This window comes from Zonotrichia albicollis, chromosome 34, assembly GCF_047830755.1.
Source record: "Zonotrichia albicollis isolate bZonAlb1 chromosome 34, bZonAlb1.hap1, whole genome shotgun sequence".
NCBI lineage: Eukaryota > Metazoa > Chordata > Aves > Passeriformes > Passerellidae > Zonotrichia > Zonotrichia albicollis.
Genome location: NC_133852.1, coordinates 1,049,175 through 1,067,567, shown reverse-complemented (window position 1 = coordinate 1,067,567; position 18,393 = coordinate 1,049,175). Strand labels below are relative to the sequence as shown.

At 52.0% G+C, this 18,393-nt stretch overlaps 1 protein-coding gene across 7 annotated transcripts in view; it reads right to left on the bottom strand.

Annotated features, from left to right (window-relative positions):
* Positions 1-18,393, bottom strand: part of FAM3A (FAM3 metabolism regulating signaling molecule A) — a 31,137-nt gene that overhangs the window by 6,519 nt on the left and 6,225 nt on the right. For 2 of the 7 annotated variants that reach the window (XM_074531111.1, XM_074531109.1), the window contains exons 6-9: positions 16,622-16,680; positions 15,808-15,858; positions 9,898-9,982; positions 2,237-2,363 (exon numbers count right to left, since the gene is read on the bottom strand). In XM_074531111.1, the coding sequence (XP_074387212.1) occupies positions 2,237-2,363; positions 9,898-9,982; positions 15,808-15,858; positions 16,622-16,680 (322 nt within the window). Of the gene's footprint in view, positions 1-2,236; positions 2,364-2,866; positions 3,305-4,644; positions 4,865-9,897; positions 9,983-15,807; positions 15,859-16,621; positions 16,681-18,393 lie in introns of those variants that run through there. The other 5 variants (XM_074531107.1, XM_074531112.1, XM_074531113.1 and 2 more) reach the window with 5 other exon arrangements.

Sequence of the window (18,393 nt, the reverse complement as noted above, 5' to 3'; positions counted from 1 at the left end):
CCTTAAACCCCCAAATCCCCTAAAATTCTCCCCAAATATCCCCAAATATCCCCCAAATCCCCCCAAAAACCCCCCCAAAAATCCCCCTCAAACCCACTCAGGACCCCCCAAAATCCCCTAAATTCCCCCCAAATCCTCCCCAAACACCCCAAACACCCCCAAATCCCCAAAAAACCCCCCTAAATCCCCCAAAATCCACTCAGGACCCCCCAAAACCCCCAAATCCTCCTCAAATTCCTCCAAACCATCCAAAAATCCCCCCCAAAAATCGCCCCCAAATCCCCTAAAAATGCCCCAAACACCCCAAAATCCACTCAGGACCCCCCAATATCCCCAAATCTTCCCCAAATCCCCCCAAAAATCCCCCTCAATCCCACTCAGGACCCCCCAAAATCCCCTCAACACCCCCAAATCCCCCAAAAATGCCCCCAAATCCTCCCCAAACACTCCAAAATTCCCCTAAAATCCCCCCTAAAAAATCCCCCCTAAATCCCCCAAAATCCACTCAGGACCCCCCAAAATCCCCCCAAAATCCTCCTAAATTCCCCTAAAATCCCCCCAAAATCTCCCCAAATCTCCTCCAAATACCCCAAATTTCCACCCAAATCCCCTCAAATTCCTCAAATCCACTCAGGACCCCCAAAATGCCCCCAAAATTCCCCCAAACCCCCCAAAATTCGCCCCAAATCCCTTCCAAAATTCCACTAAACCCCACAAAATTCTCCTAAAATCCCCCATAAATCCCCCCAAAATTTACCCCCAAATCCCCTCAAATCCACCCAGGACCCCCCAAAATCCCCAAAAATCCCCCCCAAACCCCCCAATCCCCTAAAATCCTCCCCAAATATCCACAAATCCCTCCCAGTATCCACTCAGGACCCCCCAGTATCCCCAAATCTTCCCCAAATCCCCCCAAAAATCCCCCCAAAAATTCCCCTCAAACCCACTCAGGACCCCCCAAAATCCCCTCAATTCCCCCAAATCCCCCAAAATCCCCCCAAACATCCCCAAATCCTCCAAAATTCCCCTAAAAATCCCCCCAAGAATCCCCCCTAAATCCCCCAAAATCCACTCAGGACCCCCCAAAACCTCCCCCAGTCCCCCAAAAAATCCTCCCCAATCTCACCAAAATCCCCCCAAATCCCCCCCAAATCCCCCAAAACCCCCCAAATCCACTCAGGACCCCCCAAAATCCCCCCAAAATCCCCCTAAAACCCTCCTAAATCACCCTAAAATCCCCCCAACTCTTCCAAAATCCCCCCGAAATCTCCCCAAAACCCCCCCAAAATCCACTCCAGACCCCCCAAAAATCCCCAAAACCCCCAAAAAAATCCCCAAATATCCACTCAGGACCCCCCAGTATCCCCAAATCTTCCCCAAATCCCCCCAAAAATCCCCCTCAAAACCCACTCAGGACCCCCCAAAATCCCCTCAATTCCCCCAAATCCCCCAAAAATCCCCCCAAACACCCCCAAATCCTCCCCAAACACTCCAAAATCCCCCATAAATCCCCCCAAAAATCCCCCCTAAATCCCCCAAAATCCACTCCAGACCCCCCAAAAATCCCCAAAAATCCCAAAAAATCCCCAAATCCCCCCCAATATCCACTCAGGACCCCACAATATCCCCAAATCTTCCCCAAATCCCCCCAAAAATCCCCCCCAAATTCCCCTCAAACCCACTCAGGACCCCCCAAAATCCCCCCCTAAATCCCCCAAAATCCACTCAGGACCCCCCAAAACCTCCCCCAGCCCCCCAAAAATCCTCCCCAATCTCACCAAAATCCCCCCAAATCTCCCCAAAATCCACTCCAGACCCCCCAAAAAATCCCCAAAAACCCCCAAAAATCCCAAAAAAATCCCCAAATCCCCCCCAATATCCACTCAGGACCCCCCAGTATCCCCAAATCTTCCCCAAATCCCCCAAAAAATTCCCCTCAAACCCACTCAGGACCCCCCAAAATCCCCTCAATTCCCCCAAATCCCCCAAATCCCCCAAAAATCCCCCCAAACACCCCAAAATCCCCCCAAAAATCCCCCTAAAAATGCCCCCAAAGCCCCCCAAAATCCACTCAGGACCCCCCAATATCCCCCCTAAATCACCCTAAAATCCCCCCAACCCTTCCAAAACCCCCCCAAATCTCCCCAAAATCCACTCCAGACCCCCCAAAAATCCCCAAAAACCCCAAAAAATCCCCAAAAAATCCCCAAAAACCCCAAAATTCCCAAATCCCCACCTGCTCGAAGGGGCTCCTGTCCTGCACCCCCTTGGCCCCCAGGAACACCCAACTGTCCCTGAACCCCAAATCTTTGGCCACGGCGCTGCCGAGCTCCCCGAAAATGCGGCGGCTCTCGTCCGTCAGCCTGGGGAAAAATGGGGTGAAAAAACACAAAAAATTGGGGTTAAAAACAGCAAAAATGGGAGAGAAAAAAGCCCAAAATTTGGATTAAAAAAGCCCAAAATTGGGAGGGAAAAATCCCCAAAATTGGGAGAAATCACCCCAAAAAATGGGGAGGAAAAAACCCCAAAGAAATCCCAAAAAATTGGAGAAAAGAGCCCCAAAATGAGAGCAAAAATTCCCAAAATATCTCAAAAAATGGGATGGAGAAAACCCCAAAAATGAGAAGGAAAGAACCCCAAAAAACTGGGAAGAAAAGCCACTAAAAATGAGAGGAAAAAACCCCAAAAATGGGGAGAAAAAAACCCCAAAAAATGGGAGGGAAACCGATCAAAAATTGGGAAGGAAACTCCCTAAAATGGGAGAAGTTGCCCCCAAAAAATTGGGGAAAAAAAACCCCAAAAATGGAGAGAAAAATCTCCCAAAATGAAGCGTAAAAAGCTCTAAAAATGGGAGGGAAAAAACCCCAAAAATGGGAGAAATTGCCCCAAAATTTAAAGGAAAAAACCCCAAAGAAATCCCAAAAAATTGGAGGAAAAAGCCCCAGAATTGGGAGGAAAAAAATCTCCAAAATATGCCAAAAATGGGAGGATAGGACCCCAAAAATGGGAGGGAAAAATCCCAAAAATGACAGAAATCATCCTAAAATGGGGAGGAAAAACCCCAAAGAAAACGCCAAAAAATTTGAGGGAAAAACCCCAAAATTGGGAGGAAAAATCCCAGAAATAGAGAGGAAAATCCCCAAAGAAATCCCAAAAAATTGGAGGGAAAAAATCACAAAAATGGGGGAGAAAAGCCACAAAAATGGGGAGAAAAATCCCCAAAAATATCCCAAAAAATGGGATGGAAAAAACCCCAAAAATCCCATCAGGAACCCCGAAAATGCGGCGGCTCTCGTCCGTCAGCCTGGGGGCAGAAACGGGGTTAAAAACAGAAAAAATTGGGATTAAAAACACAAAAAATGGGGTTAAAAACACAAAAAATGGGGTTAAAAACAGCCAAAAATTGGAGTTAAAAACACAAAAAATGGGGTTAAAAACTGCCAAAAATTGGGATTAAAAACACAAAAAATGGGGTTAAAAACAGCCAAAAATTGGGATTAAAAAGACAAAAAATGGGGTTAAAAACAGCCAAAAATTGGGATTAAAACCACAAAAAATGGGGTTAAAAACAGCCAAAAATTGGGATTAAAAACACAAAAAATGGGGTTAAAAACAGCCAAAAATTGGGATTAAAAACACAAAAAATGGGGTTAAAAACACAAAAAATGGGGTTAAAAACAGCCAAAAATTGGGAATAAAAACACAAAAAATGGGGTTAAAAACAGCCAAAAATTGGGGTTAAAAACAGCCAAAAATTGGGGTTAAAAACACAAAAAATGGGGTTAAAAACACAAAAAATGGGGTTAAAAACAGCCAAAAATTGGGAATAAAAACACAAAAAAAGGGGTTAAAAACAGCCAAAAATTGGGGTTAAAAACAGCCAAAAATTGGGGTTAAAAACACAAAAAATGGGGTTAAAAACAGCCAAAAATTGGGATTAAAACACAAAAAATGGGGTTAAAAACAGCCAAAAAATTGGGATTAAAAACACAAAAAATGGGGTTAAAAACAGCCAAAAATTGGGATTAAAAACACAAAAAAATGGGGTTAAAAACACCAAAAATGGGGTTAAAACCAGCCAAAAATTGGGATTAAAACAGCCAAAAATTGGGATTAAAACCACAAAAAATTGGGTTAAAAACACAAAAAATGGGGTTAAAAACAGCCAAAAATTGGGATTAAAAACACAAAAAACTGGGGTTAAAAACACAAAAAACGGGGTTAAAAACGGCCAAAAATTGGGGTTAAAAAACACAAAAAAACGGGGTTAAAAACAGCCAAAAATTGGGATTAAAAACACCAAAAATTGGGGTTAAAAACACAAAAAATTGGGATTAAAAGCACAAAAAAAATGGGGTTAAAACCAGCCAAAAATTGGGATTAAAACCACAAAAAATGGGGTTAAAAACACAAAAAACGGGGTTAAAACCAGCCAAAAATTGGGAGAAATCATCCTAAAAAATGGGGAGGAAAAAAGCCCAAAGAAACCCCAAAAAATGGGATGAAAAACAAAACCAAAAATGGGAGAAATCGCCCCAAAAATGAGGAGGGAAAACCCTAAAAATGGGGAGAAAAAACCCCCTAAAATATCCCAAACCATGGGAGGACAAAACCCCAAAAATCAGAGTAAAAAGCCCTAAAAATGAGGAGAAAAGAACCCTAAAAATGGGAGAAATTGCCCCAAAGTTTAGAGGAAAAACCCCGAAGAAATCCCAAAAAACTGGAGGAAAAATTCACAAAAATGGGGGAGAAAAGCCACAAAAATGGGGAGAAAAATCCCCAAAATATCCCAAAAAATGGGATGGAAAAAACCCCAAAAATCCCATCAGGAACCCTGAAAATGCAGCGGCTCTCGTCCGTCAGCCTGGGGGACAAAAATGGGGTTAAAAACACAAAAAATTGGGATTAAAAACACAAAATGGGACAAAAATGGGGTTAAAAACACAAAAAATTGGGATTAAAAACACAAAAAAATGGGATTAAAACCAGCAAAAATTGGGGTTAAAAACACAAAAAATGGGGTTAAAAACAGCCAAAAATTGGGATTAAAAACACAAAAAATGGGGTTAAAAACAGCCAAAAATTGGGATTAAAAACAGCCAAAAAATTGGGAGAAAATTATCCTAAAAAAATGGGGAGGAAAAAGCCCAAAATTTGGATTAAAAAAGCCCAAAATTGGGAGGAAAAAAAACCCAAAATTGGGAGAAATCGCCCAAAAAATGGGAGGCAAAAATCCCAAAACTGGGAGGAAAAACCCCAAAGAAATCCCAAAAAATTGGAGAAATCGCCCCAAAAATGGGGAGAAAAAAATCCCCTAAAATATCCCAAACCATGGGAGGACAAGACCCAAAAATGAGAGTAAAAAGCCCAAAATGGGAGAAAAAAAGCCCCAAAAATGAGGAGAAAAGAAGCCCAAAACTGGGAGAAATTGCCCCAAAATTTAGAGGAAAAACCCCAAAGAAATCCCAAAAAATTGGAGGAAAAATTCACAAAAGTGGGGGAGAAAAGCCACAAAAATGGGAGGAAAAATCCCCAAAATGGGGGAGAAAAATCCCCAAAATATCCCAAAAAATGGGATGGAAAAAACCCCAAAAATGAGAAGGAAAGAACCCCAAAAATTGGGAAGAAAAGCCCCTAAAAATGAGAGGGAAAACCCAAAAATGGGATTAAAAAACCCCAAAAAATGGGATTAAAAACCCCCAAAATGGGAGAAATCACCCCAAAAATGGGAGGCAAAAATCCCAAAAATGGGGAGAAAAATCCCCAAAATATCCCAAAAAATGGGATGGAAAAAACCCCAAAAATCCCCCCAGGAACCCCAAATTCTCCCCAGGGCACCCCAAAACTGCCCCAAATTCAATCCAGGACCTCAAACCCCCAAATCCCCCTCAGGGATCTCCGGGACCCCCCCAAAATCCCCTCTGGGACCCCCCAAAATCCCCAATTAACCCCCAAATCCCACCCAGGACCCCCCAAATCCCACCCAGGACCCCCCAGATTCCCTCAGGGACCCCAAATCCCCCCCAATCCTCCCTGGGACCCCCAAACCTGCTCCAAATCCCACCCAGGACCCCCCAAATCCACTCTGGGACCTCCCAAAATCTCCCCAATTTACCCCAAACTCCCGAGGGGACCCCAAATCCCCCCCAGGACCCCTCAGGAACCCAAAACCCCTCTGGGACCCTCTCAAATCTCTTCTAGGACCCCAAATCCCACCAGGACCCCCCAAATTCCCTCTGGGACCCCCCAAATTCCCCAGCTGACCCCAAATTCCCCCCCCAGGACCCCCCAGGAACCCCAAATCCCTAGGGGACCCCAAAACCCCTCTGGGACCCCCTCAAATCTCCTCAAGGACCCCCAAATCCACACAGGACCCCCCAAACTCCCCCAAATCCACCCAGGACCCCCCAAATTCCCTCTGGGACCCCCCAAAATTCCCCCAAATCCTCCCCAGAACCCCCCAGATCCCACCCAGGACCCCTCAGGAACCCCCAAATCCCCTCTGGGACCCCTCAAATCTCCTCTAGGACCCCAAATCCCCCCAATCCCCCCTGGGACCCCCAAACCTGCCCAAATCCCTCTGGGACCCCCTCAAATCTCCTCAAGGACCCCCAAATCCACCCCAGGGGACCCAAATCCCACCCAGGACCCCCCAAATCCCCTCAGGACCCCCCAAAATCCTCCAAATTCCCTCTGGGACCCCCAAACCCCCCCAGGACCCCCCATTATCCCCACAGGGGATCCCAAATCCCCCCCAGGACCCCCCAGGAACCCCCAAATCCCCCAGGGGACCCCAAAACCCCTCTGGGACCCCCTCAAATCTCCTCTAGGACCCCCAAATCCCCACCCAGGACCCCTCAAATCCCCCCAAATTCCCTCTTGGACCCCCTAAATTTCCTCTGGGACCCCCAAACCCCCCCAGGACCCCCCAAACTCCCCAAATCCTCCCCAGAACTCTCAAAATCCCACCCAGGACCCCCCAAATCCCCTCAGGACCCCCCAGATCCCACCCAGGACCCCTCAAATCCCCCCCCAAATTCCCTCTGGGACCCCCCAAATCCCCCCAGCTGACCCCAAATCCAACCCAGGACCCCCAAAATCCCTCTGGGACACCCCAAAATGCCCCCAAATCCTCCCAGAACCCCCCAAATCCCACTCAAGACCCCCCAAACTCCCCCAAATCCTCCCCAGGACCCCCAAAATCCCACCCAGGACCCCTCAGGAACCCCAAATCCCCTCTGGGACCCCCTCAAATCTCCTCTAGGACCCCCAAATCCCCCCCAGGACCCTCCAAACTCCCCCAAATCCCACCCAGGAACCCCCAAAATCCCTCTGGGGTCCCCCAAAATCTCCTCAAATCCTCCCCAGGACCCCCCAAAACCCCCCAGGGGACCCCAAATCCCCCCCAGTCCCCCCCTGGGACCCCCAAACCTGCCCCAAATCCCCTCTGGGACCCCCTCAAAATCTCCTCAAGGACCCCCAAATCCCACCCAGGACCCCCCAAACTCCCCCAAATCCCACCAGGACCCCCCAAATCCCCTCTGGGATCCCCCAAAGTCCCCAATTCCCCCCCCCAGATCCCCTCAGGACCCCCCAGATCCCACCCAGGACCCCTCAAATCCCCCCCAAATCCCCTCTGGGGACCCCCTAAATTTCCTCTGGGACCCCCCAAAATCCACCCCAGGGGACCCCAAATCCCCCCCAATCCCCCCTGGGGACCCCCAAACCTGCTCCAAATCCCCTCTGGGACCCCCTCAAATCTCCTCTAGGACCCCCCCAGATCCCACCCAGGACCCCTGAAATCCCCCCCAAAGTCCACTCAGGACCCCCCAAAACTCCCCCAAATCCCACCCAGGACCTCCTAAACCCCCTCTGGGACCCCCCAAAATCTCCCCAATTTTCCCCCAAACTCCCGAGGGGACCCCAAATCCCCCCCAGGACCCCCCCAGGAACCCCCAAACCCCTCTGGGACCCCCTCGAATCTCCTCAAGGACCCCCAAATCCACTCAGGACCCCCCAGATTCCCTCTGGGACCCCCCCAAAATCCCCAATTTCCCCCCAGATCCCCCCCAGGACCCCTCAAATCCGCCGCAAATTCCCTCTGGGATCCCCCAACCCCCCCCAGGACCCCCCATTATCCCCACAGGGGACCCCAAATCCCCCCCAGGACCCACGAACCCCCCCAGGACCCCCCAAACTCCCCCCAAATCCCACACAGAACCCCCCAAGTTCCCTCTGGGACCCCCCCAAAATCCCCAATTTACCCCCAGATCCCCTCAGGACCCCTCAAATCCCCCCAGGACCCCCCAAACTCCCCCAGCTGACCCCAAATCCCCCCCAGGACCCCCAGGAACCCCAAATACCCCAGGGGACCCCAAAACCCCTCTGGGACCCCCTCAAATCTCCCTCTAGGAGCCCCAAATCCCACCCAGGACCCCCCAAACTCCCCCAAACTCCCCCAAATCCCACCCAGGACCCCCAGGAACCCCCAAATCCCCTCTGGATCCCCAAAATCCCCAATTCCCCCCCCAGATCCCCTCAGGACCCCTCAAATCCCCCCCAGATTCCCTCTGGGACCCCCTAAATTTCCTCTGGGACCCCCCAAAGCCCCCCCAGGACCCCCCAAACTCCCCCAAATCCTCCCAGAACTCCCAAAATCCCACCCAGGACCCCCCAAATCCCCTCAGGATCCCTCAAATCCCCCCCAAAATCCCTCTGAGACCCCGAGCCCCCCTCAGGACCCCCCATAATCCCCACAGGGGACCCCAAATCCCCTCCCAGGACCCCCGAACCCCCCCAGGACCCCCCAAATCCCACCCAGACCCCCCAAATTCCCTCTGGGACCCCCCCAAAATCCCCAATTCCCCCCCCAGATCCCCTCAGGACCCCTCAAATCCCCCCCAAATTTCCTCTGGGACCCCCCGAGCCCCCCCAGGACCCCCCATTATCCCCACAGGGGACCCCAAATCCCCCCCAGGACCCCCCAAATTCCCTCTTGGACCCACTAAATTTCCTCTGGGACCCCCCAAACCCCCCCAGGACCCCCCAAATCCCCTCAGGACCCCCCAAACTCCCCCAAATCCTCCCCAGAACTCCCAAATCCAACCCAGAACCCCCCAAACTGCCCCAAATCCCACCCAGGAACCCCAAAATCCCTCTGGGACCCCCCAAATTCCCCCCAATTAAGCCCCAAATCCCCCCCAGGACCCCTCAGGAACACCCAAATCCCCTCTGGGACCCCCAAAACTCCCCCAAATCCACTCAGGACCTCCCAGATTCCCTCTGGGACACCCCAAAATCCCCCCAAATCCTCCCCAGAACCCCCCAAATCCCACCCAAGACCCCCCAAACTCCCCCAAATCCTCCCCAGAACCCCCCAAATCCAACCCAGGACCCCTCAGGAACCCCCAAATCCCCTCTTGGACCCCTCAAATCTCCTCTAGGACCCCCAAATCCCCCCCAGGACCTCCCAAACTCCCCCAAATCCTCCCCAGAACTCCCAAAATCCCACCCAGGACCCCCCAGATCCCCCCCAAATTCCCTCTGGGACCCCCCAACCTCCCCCAGGACCCCCCCAAACTCCCCCAAATACCACCCAGGACCCCCCCAAATTCTCTCAGGGACCCCCAAATTCTCCCCAGTTAAGCCCCAAATCCCCCCGAGGACCCCTCAGGAACCCCAAATCCCTCTGGGACCCCCTCAAGCCTCCTCAAGGACCCCCAAATGCACCCCAGGACCCCTCAAATCCCCCCCAAAATCCACTCAGGACCCCTCAAATCCCCCCAAATTCCCTCTGGGACCCCCCAAATTCCCCCAGCTGACCCCAAATCCCCCCCAGGACCCCCCAGGGCCCCCCAAATCCCCCCCAAAAAACCCCCCAGCCCCCCCAGCCCTCACTTGGTGGCGGGGTCGTCGTAGGAGGCCACGAGCACCAGGGTGCCCTCGTGGAGCGGCCGCAGGAAACGCAGGAGCTCCTCCACGTCTGGGGAATAATGGGGAATCAGCACAGAAATAATGGGGAAAATCAGCACAGAAATGGGGAAATCAGCACAGAAATAATGGGAAATTCAGCACAGAAATGGGGAAATCAGCACAAAAATAATGGGGAAAAAACTGCTCCAAAAATGGGGGAAATTCAGCACAGAAATGGGGGAAAAAGAGCAAAAAAATCAGCACAAAAATGGGGGAAAATCGGCTCAAAAATCAGCACAAAAATCAGCACAAAAATGGGGAAAATCAGCACAAAAAATCAGCAAAAAAATGGGGAAATTCAGCACAAAAAATCAGCACAGAAATGGGGGAAATTCAGCACAGAAATGGGGAAATTCAGCACAGAAATGGGGGAAAAACTGCTCCAAAATGGGGAAATTCAGCACAGAAATGGGGAAAAAACTGCTCCAAAAATGGGGGAAATCAGCACAAAAATGGGGAAATTCAGCACAGAAATGGGGAAAAAACTGCTCCAAAAATGGGGGAAATTCAGCACAAAAATCAGCACAAAAATCAGCACAAAAATGGGCAAAAACCGGCTCAAAAAACAGCACAAAAATCAGCACAAAAATGGGGAAAATACGGCTCCGAAATCAGCACAGAAATGGGGAAAAAAGAGCAAAAAATCAGCACAAAAATAGGGAAAAAAGAAGCAAAAAATCAGCACAAAAATGGGGAAATCAGCACAGAAATGGGGAAAAAACTGCTCCAAAAATGGGGGAAATTCAGCACAGAAATGGGGAAATTCAGCACAAAAAATCAGCAAAAAAAATGGGCAAAAATTGGCTCAAAAATGAGCACAAAAATCAGCACAGAAATGGGGAAATTCAGCACAGAAATGGGGAAAAACTGCTCCAAAAATGGGGGAAATTCAGCACAAAAATGGGGGAAATTCAGCACAAAAAATCAACCCAAAAATGGGGAAATTCAGCACAAAAAATCAGCACAAAATGGGGAAAAAAAGAGCAAAAAATCAGCAAAAAAAATGGGCAAAAACCGGCTCAAAAATCAGCACAAAAATCAGCACAGAAATGGGGAAAAAAGAGCAAAAAAAATCAGCAAAAAAATGGGGAAATTCAGCCCGAAAATCAGCATGAAAATGGGGAAATCAGCACAGAAATGGGGAAAAAACTGCTCCAAAAATGGGGGAAATTCAGCACAGAAATAGGGAAAAAAGAGCAAAAAAAATCAGCACAAAAATGGGGAAATTCAGCACAAAAATCAGCACAAAAATGGGGAAAAAACAGCTCAGAAATCAACCCAAAAATGGGGAAAATCAGCATAAAAATGGGGAAATTCAGCACAAAAACTGGGGAAAAAATCAGCACAAAAATCAGCAAAAAAATGGGGAAAAAACGGCTCCGAAATCAGCACAAAAATGGGGAAATTCAGCACAAAAATCAGCACAAAAATGGGGAAAAAAGAGCAAAAATCAGCACAAAAATGGGGAAATTCAGCTCAAAAAATCAGCACAAAAGTGGAGAAATCAGCACAGAAATGGGGGAAAACAGAGCAAAAAAACCAGCACAAAAATGGGGAAATTCAACCCAAAAATCAGCACAAAAATGGGGAAATCAGCACAGAAATGGGGAAAAAACTGCTCCAAAAATGGGGAAATTCAGCACAGAAATGGGGAAATTCAGCACAAAAAATCAGCACAAAAATGGGGAAAAAACGGCTCAAAAACAGCACAAAAATCAGCACAAAAATGGGGAAATCAGCACAGAAATGGGGAAAATCAGCACAAAAATCAGCAAAAAAATGGGGAAAATCAGCACAAAAATTGGGAAATTCAGCACAAAAATGGGGAAAAAAGAGTAAAAAAATCAACAAAAAAATGGGGAAATTCAGCACAAAATTCAGCACAAAAATGGGGGAAAACAGCTCAGAAATCAGCAAAAAAATTGGCAAAAACCGGCTCAAAAATCAGCACAAAAATCAGCACAAAAATGGGGAAAATCAGCCCCAAAAATCAGCACAAAAATGGGGAAAAGACTGCTCAAAAATGGGGAAATTCAGCACAAAAATGGGGAAAAACCAGTTCAGAAATCAGCACAAAAATGGGGAAATTCAGCCCAAAAATCAGCAAAAAAATGGGGAAATCAGCACAGAAATGGGAGGAAATTCAGCACAAAAATGGGGAAATTCAGCACAAAAAATCAGCATAAAAATGGGCAAAAATTGGCTCAAAAATCAGCACAAAAATCAGCACAGAAATGGGGAAAAAACGGCTCCGAAATCAGCACAAAAATGGGGAAATTCAGTACAAAAATGGGGAAATTCAGCACAGAAATAATGGGGAAATTCAGCACAGAAATGGGAAAATTCAGCACAGAAATAGGGAAATTCAGCACAAAAAATCAGCAAAAAAATGGGCAAAAATTGGCTCAAAAAACAGCCAAAAATCAGCACAAAAATGGGGAAAAAACGGCTCAGAAATCAGCACAGAAATGGGGAAAATCAGCACAGAAATAGGGAAATTCAGCACAAAAAATCAGCAAAAAAATGGGCAAAAACCAGCTCAAAACACAGCACAAAATCAGCACAAAAATTGGGAAAAAGAGCAAAAAATCAGCAAAAAAATGGGGAAATTCAGCACAAAAATGGGGCAAATCAGCACAAAAATGGGGAAATTCAGCACAAAAATCAGCACAAAAATGGGGGGAAAACAGCTCAGAAATCAGCACAAAAATGGGCAAAAACCGGCTCAAAAAACAGCACAAAAATCAGCACAAAAGTGGGGAAAAAAGAGCAAAAAATCAGCAAAAAAATGGGGAAATTCAGCCTGAAAATCAGCACAAAAATGGGGAAATCAGCACAGAAATGGGGAAAAAAGAGCAAAAAAATCAGCACAAAAATAGGGAAAAAACGGCTCAAAAATCAGCACAAAAAGGGGGAAATTCAGCCCAGAAATCAACCCAAAAATGGGGAAATTCAGCACAAAAATGGGGGGGGAAACAGCTCAGAAATCAGCACAAAAATGGAAAAAACTGTAAAAACATCAGCAAAAAAATGGGGAAATTCAGCCTGAAAATGAGCATGAAATGGGGAAAAAACATTTCAGAAATCAGCACAAAAATGGGGAAAAAACTGCTCCAAAAATGGGGGAAATTCAGCACAGAAATGGGGAAATTCAGCACAAAAAATCAGCAAAAAAATGGGGAAATTCACCACAAAAATGGGGAAAAAAGAGAAAAAAATCAGCATAAAAATGGGGGGAAAAGGGCTCAAAAATCCGGCCAAAAATCAGGCCAAAAATGGGGACTTCAGCCAAAAAAGGGGGAAAAAAGAGCACAGAAATCAGCACAAAACCGGGGGAAAAGCTACTCAAAATCAGCCAAAAAATGGAGAAAAAACAACACAGAAATCAGCACAAAAATGGGGAAATTCAGCACAAAAAAATCAGCACAAAAATTGGGAAAAAACAGACCAAAAATCAGCACAAAAACGGGGAAATTCAGCACAGAAATGGGGAAAAAAAGAGCAAAAAACATCAGAAAAAAAGGGGAAAAAAAACTGCTCAAAGAAATGGGGGAAAATCAGCGCAAAAATGGGGAAAAAACTGCTCAAAAATGGGGAAATTCAGCACAAAAATGGGGAAAAAACAGCCCAGAAATCAGTACAAAATGGGGAAATTCAGCCCAAAAATGGGGAAAAAAGAGCAAAAAAATCAGCCCAAAAATCAGCACAAAAATAGGGAAAATGAGCATAGAAATCAGCAAAAAAATGGGGAAGAACCGACTCAAAAATCAGCACAAAAATTGGGGGAAAACGTCTCAAAAATCCGGCCAAAAATGGGGAAATTCAGCTCAAAAATCAGCACAAAAATGGGGAAAATTCAGCTCCAAATGAGGAGTGGGGGAGGGGAAGGGGGAGGAGCATGCGAGGGAGTGGGAGGGGTCAGCGAGGTGGGGGAGGGGCCAATCAGGGTGGGGGCGGGGTCAGTGGGATGGGGGAGGGGCCAATGAGGTGGGAGGGGACAATGAGAGGCTGGGGGCGGGGCCAATGGTGTGGGGGAGGAGCATAGGAGAGAGTGGGAGCGGTCAGTGAGGTGGGGGCGGGGTCAGTGGGGTGGGGTTGGGTCAATGGATGGGGGAGGAGCCAATGAGGTGAGGAGGGGCCAATGGAGGGTGGGGGCGGGGTCAATGGGGTGGGGGTGGGGAAGGGGGAGGAGCATAGAGAGTGGGAGGGGTCAGCGAGGTGGGGGCGAGGTCAATGGAGGGTGGGGGCGGGGTCAGTGGGGTGGGGGTTGGGTCAATGGGATGGGGAGGGGCCAATGAGGTGGGGAGGACACAATGAGAGGGTGGGGGCGGGGCTAATGAGAGGGTGGGGGCGGGGTCAATAGGGTGGGGGAGGGGAAGGGGGAGGAGCATAGGAGAGAGTGGGAGGGGTCAGTGGGGTGGGGGTGGGGCCAATGGGAGGGTGGGGGTGGAGTCAATGGGATGGGGGTTGGGTCAATGGATGGGGGAGGGGCCAATGGGGGGAGGGGACAATGAGAGGGTGGGGGCGGGGCCAATTGGAGGGTGGGGCGGAGTCAATGGAGGGTGGAGGCGGGGTCAATGGGGTGGGGGAGGGGAAGGAGGAGGAGTATGGGAGGGAGTGGGAGGGGTCAGTGAGGTGGGGGAGGGGCCAATGGGAGAGTGGGGGCGGAGTCAATGGAAGGTGGGGGCGGGGCCATGGAAGGTGGGGGCAGGGCAAATGGGTTGGGGGTGGGGAAGTGGGAGGAGCATGGAGGGAGTGGGAGGGGTCAGTGGGGTGGGGGTGGGGTCAGTGGGGTGGGGGTTGGGTCAATGGATGGGGGAGGGGCCAATGAGGTGGGGAGGGGACAATAGGAGGGTGGGGCGGAGTCAATGGAGGGTGGGGGCGGGGTCAATGGCGTGGGGGAGGGGAAGGGGGAGGAGCATGGGAGAGAGTGGGAGGGGTCAGTGGGGTGGGGGCGGGGCCAATGGAGTGTGGTGCGGGGTCGGTGGGGTGGGGTTGGGTCAATGGGATGGGGGAGGGGTCAATTAGGGTGAGGGAGGGGCCAATGGGGTGGGGAGGGGCTAATGGGAGGGTGGGGGCGGGGTCAGTGAGGTGGGGGAGGGGAAGGGGGAGGAGCATGAGAGGGAGTGGGAGGGGTCAGTGAGGTGGGGGAGGGGCCAATGAGGTGGGGAGGGGACCATGAGAGGCTGGGGGCGGGGCCAATGGTGTGGGGGAGGAGCATAGGAGAGAGTGGGAGGGGTCAGTGAGGTGGGGGCGGGGTCAGTGGGGTGGGGGTTGGGTCAATGGATGGGGGAGGAGCCAATGAGGTGGGGAGAGGCCAATAGGAGGGTGGGGGCGGGTCCAATTGGAGGGTGGGGCGGAGTCAATGGAGGGTGGGGGCGGGGTCAATGGCGTGGGGGAGGGGAAGGGGAAGGAGCATGTGAGGGAGTGGGAGGGGTCAGTGCGGTGGGGGGAGGGGCCAATGGAGGCTGGGGTCAGTGGGGTGGAGGTTGGGTCAATGGATGGGGAGGGCCAATGAGGTGAGGAGGGGCCAATGGGAGGGTGGGGGCGGGGTCAATGGGGTGGGGGAGGGGAAGGGGGAGGAGCATGGGAGGGAGTGGGAGGGGTCAGTGAGGTGGGGCAGGGTCAATGGAGGGTGGGGGCGGAGTCAGTGGGGTGGGGGTTGGGTCAATGGATGGGGGAGGGGACAATGAGGTGGGGCGGGGCTAATGAGAGGGTGGGGGCGGGGCCAATGGGGTGGGGTGGGGAAGAGGGAGGAGCATGGGAGGGAGTGGGAGGGGTCAGCGAGGTGGGGGCGGGGCCAGTGGGAGGGTGGGGGCGGGGTCTCTCACTCACCCCCCGCCCACATGTCGAAGGCCTGGGCCGCGATCAGCTCCCCGCTGACCCCTGGGGGGGGAGGGGCTTAAATTAGCCCCGCCCCCTCCATTGCCATTGGCTCCTGCCCTGACTGGGTTTAGCCCCTCCCCTATTAATTAGCTCACCCTGATTTAATTGGCCCCTCCCCATTTAATTGGCCCCTCCTCCATTTAATTGGCCCCTCCCTCAGTTGAATTTGCCCCTCCCCCACCAAAGTGGCCCCTCCCCCATCCAATTTCACCCTCCCCCAATTTTTGGCTCCTCCCCCAATTTAATTTGCTCCTCCCCATATATTTGGCCCTTTCCCCCAATTTCTTGCCCCTCCCCCAATTAGCTCCTCCCCTATTTAACCCCCCCATTTAATTGACCCCTCCCCCAATTTAATTTGCCCCTCTCTCAATGTAATTAGCCCCTCCCCCAATTTAATTTGCCCCTCCCCCAATTTAATTTGCCCCTCCCTCAGTTTTTGGCCCCTCCCCCAATTTAATTCACCCCTCCCCCATTTGGCTCCACCCTATCCCCTCTTGTTTTGCCCCTCCCCCATCCCAAATTGCCCCTCCCCCTCCTCTCCTTTTCCCCTCCCCCCACCCCAACTGACCCCTCCCCTTCCCATCCCATTAAGCCCCTCCCCCTTCCTGTTCTGCTCCTCCCTCCCCTGATTAACCCCTCCCCTTCCCTCCTTTCAGCCCCATCCCAATTAGCCCCTCCCCCACTCAATTAAGCCCCACCCCCACTCCAAATAACCCCGCCCCCCATTAGGCCCCTCCCCCACCCCGTTCAGCCCCTCCCCCACCGTTGACCAGGGCGATGTTCAGGCCCCTCCCCACGTTGTTCTTGACGCTGCTCATCAACCTGGGGGGGAGGGGGGGGGAGGGGAAAGGGGGCGTGGCCAAGGTCAGTTATCCCCGTGGCCCCTCCCCCACCCCTTATCGACCCCTCCCTTCCCAAGCCCCTCCCCCATCCACCCAACAAACCCCTCCCCCTTTCCCTTTAGCCCCGCCCCCATTTCTCCTCTCACTCTCTCCTCTCCAGGCAGATCCTCCATGGCACCCCCCTGCGCAAAGCCCCTCCCCATCCCCTGTAGCCCCTCCCCCTTTCCTTTAGCCCCGCCCCCTCTCTCCCCTCGAGCCAGATCCTGGGTCCCACCTTTAGCCCCTCCCCCACCCATTAAGCCCCTCCCCCTTTCCCTTTAGCCCCGCCCCCCTCACTCTCTCCTCTCCAGGCAGATCCTGGGTCCCTTTTTAGCCCCGCCCCCTCCCATTAAGCCCCTCCCCATTTCCCTCTCTCACTCTGTCCCCTCCAGGCAGATTCTCGGTCCCACCCCCATTCTCACAGCCCCTCCCCCTTTCCCTTTAGCCCCTCCCCATTAAGCCCCTCCCCCAATAAGCCCCGCCCCTGTCTCTCTCTCACTCTCTCCCCTCCAGGCAGATCCGCGGTCCCACCCCCACCCTATAGCCCCGCCCCCTGTCCCTCTCTCACTCTCTCCCCTCCAGGCAGATTCTCGGTCCCACCCCCATTCTCACAGCCCCTCCCCCTTTCCATTTAGCCCCGCCCCCTCCCCATTAGCCCCGCCCCCCATCTCTCTCTCACTCTCTCCCCTCCAGGCAGATCCTGGGCCCCATTGTAGCCCCGCCCCCTCCCCATTAGCCCCGCCCCCTGTCTCTCACTCTCCCCTCCAGGCAGATCATGGGTCCCATTTTAGCCCCTCCCCCTCCCCATTAGCCCCGCCCCCTCCCCATTAGCCCCGCCCCCGTCCCTCTCTCACTCTCTCCCCTCCAGGCAGATCCTGGGCCCCATTGTAGCCCCGCCCCCTCCCCATTAGCCCCGCCCCCTGTCCCTCTCTCACTCTCTCCCCTCCAGGCAGATCTGCGGTCCCATTTTAACCCCTCCCCCACTCTCAAAGCCCCTCCCCCTTCCCCTTTAGCCCCGCCCCCTCCCCATTAGCCCTGCCCCCTGTCTCACTCTCTCCCCTCCAGGCAGATCCGCGGTCCCACACCCATTCTATAGCCCCGCCCCCTCGCCATTAGCCCCGCCCCCCGTCCCTCTCTCACTCTCTCCCCTCCAGGCAGATCCGCGGTCCCACCCCCATTCTATAGCCCCGCCCCCTCCCCATTAGCCCCGCCCCCAGTCTCTCACTCTCTCCCCTCCAGGCAGATCCGCGGTCCCACCACACCCTTTAGCCCGGCCCCCTCCCCATTAGCCCCGCCCCCTGTCCCTCTCTCACTCTCTCCCCTCCAGGCAGATCCTGGGCCCCATTGTAGCCCCGCCCCCTCCCCATTAGCCCCGCCCCCTGTCACTCTCTCACTCTCTCCCCTCCAGGCAGATCCGCGGTCCCACCCCTACCCTTTAGCCCCTCCCCCTCGCCATTAGCCCCGCCCCCTGTCCCTCTCTCACTCTCTCCCCTCCAGGCAGATCCGCGGTCCCACTCCCACCCTTTAGCCCCGCCCACACCCATTAGCCCCGCCCCCTGTCCCTCTCTCACTCTCTCCCCTCCAGGCAGATTCTCGGTCCCACTCCCACCCTTTAGCCCCGCCCCCTCCCCATTAGCCCCGCCCCCTGTCCCTG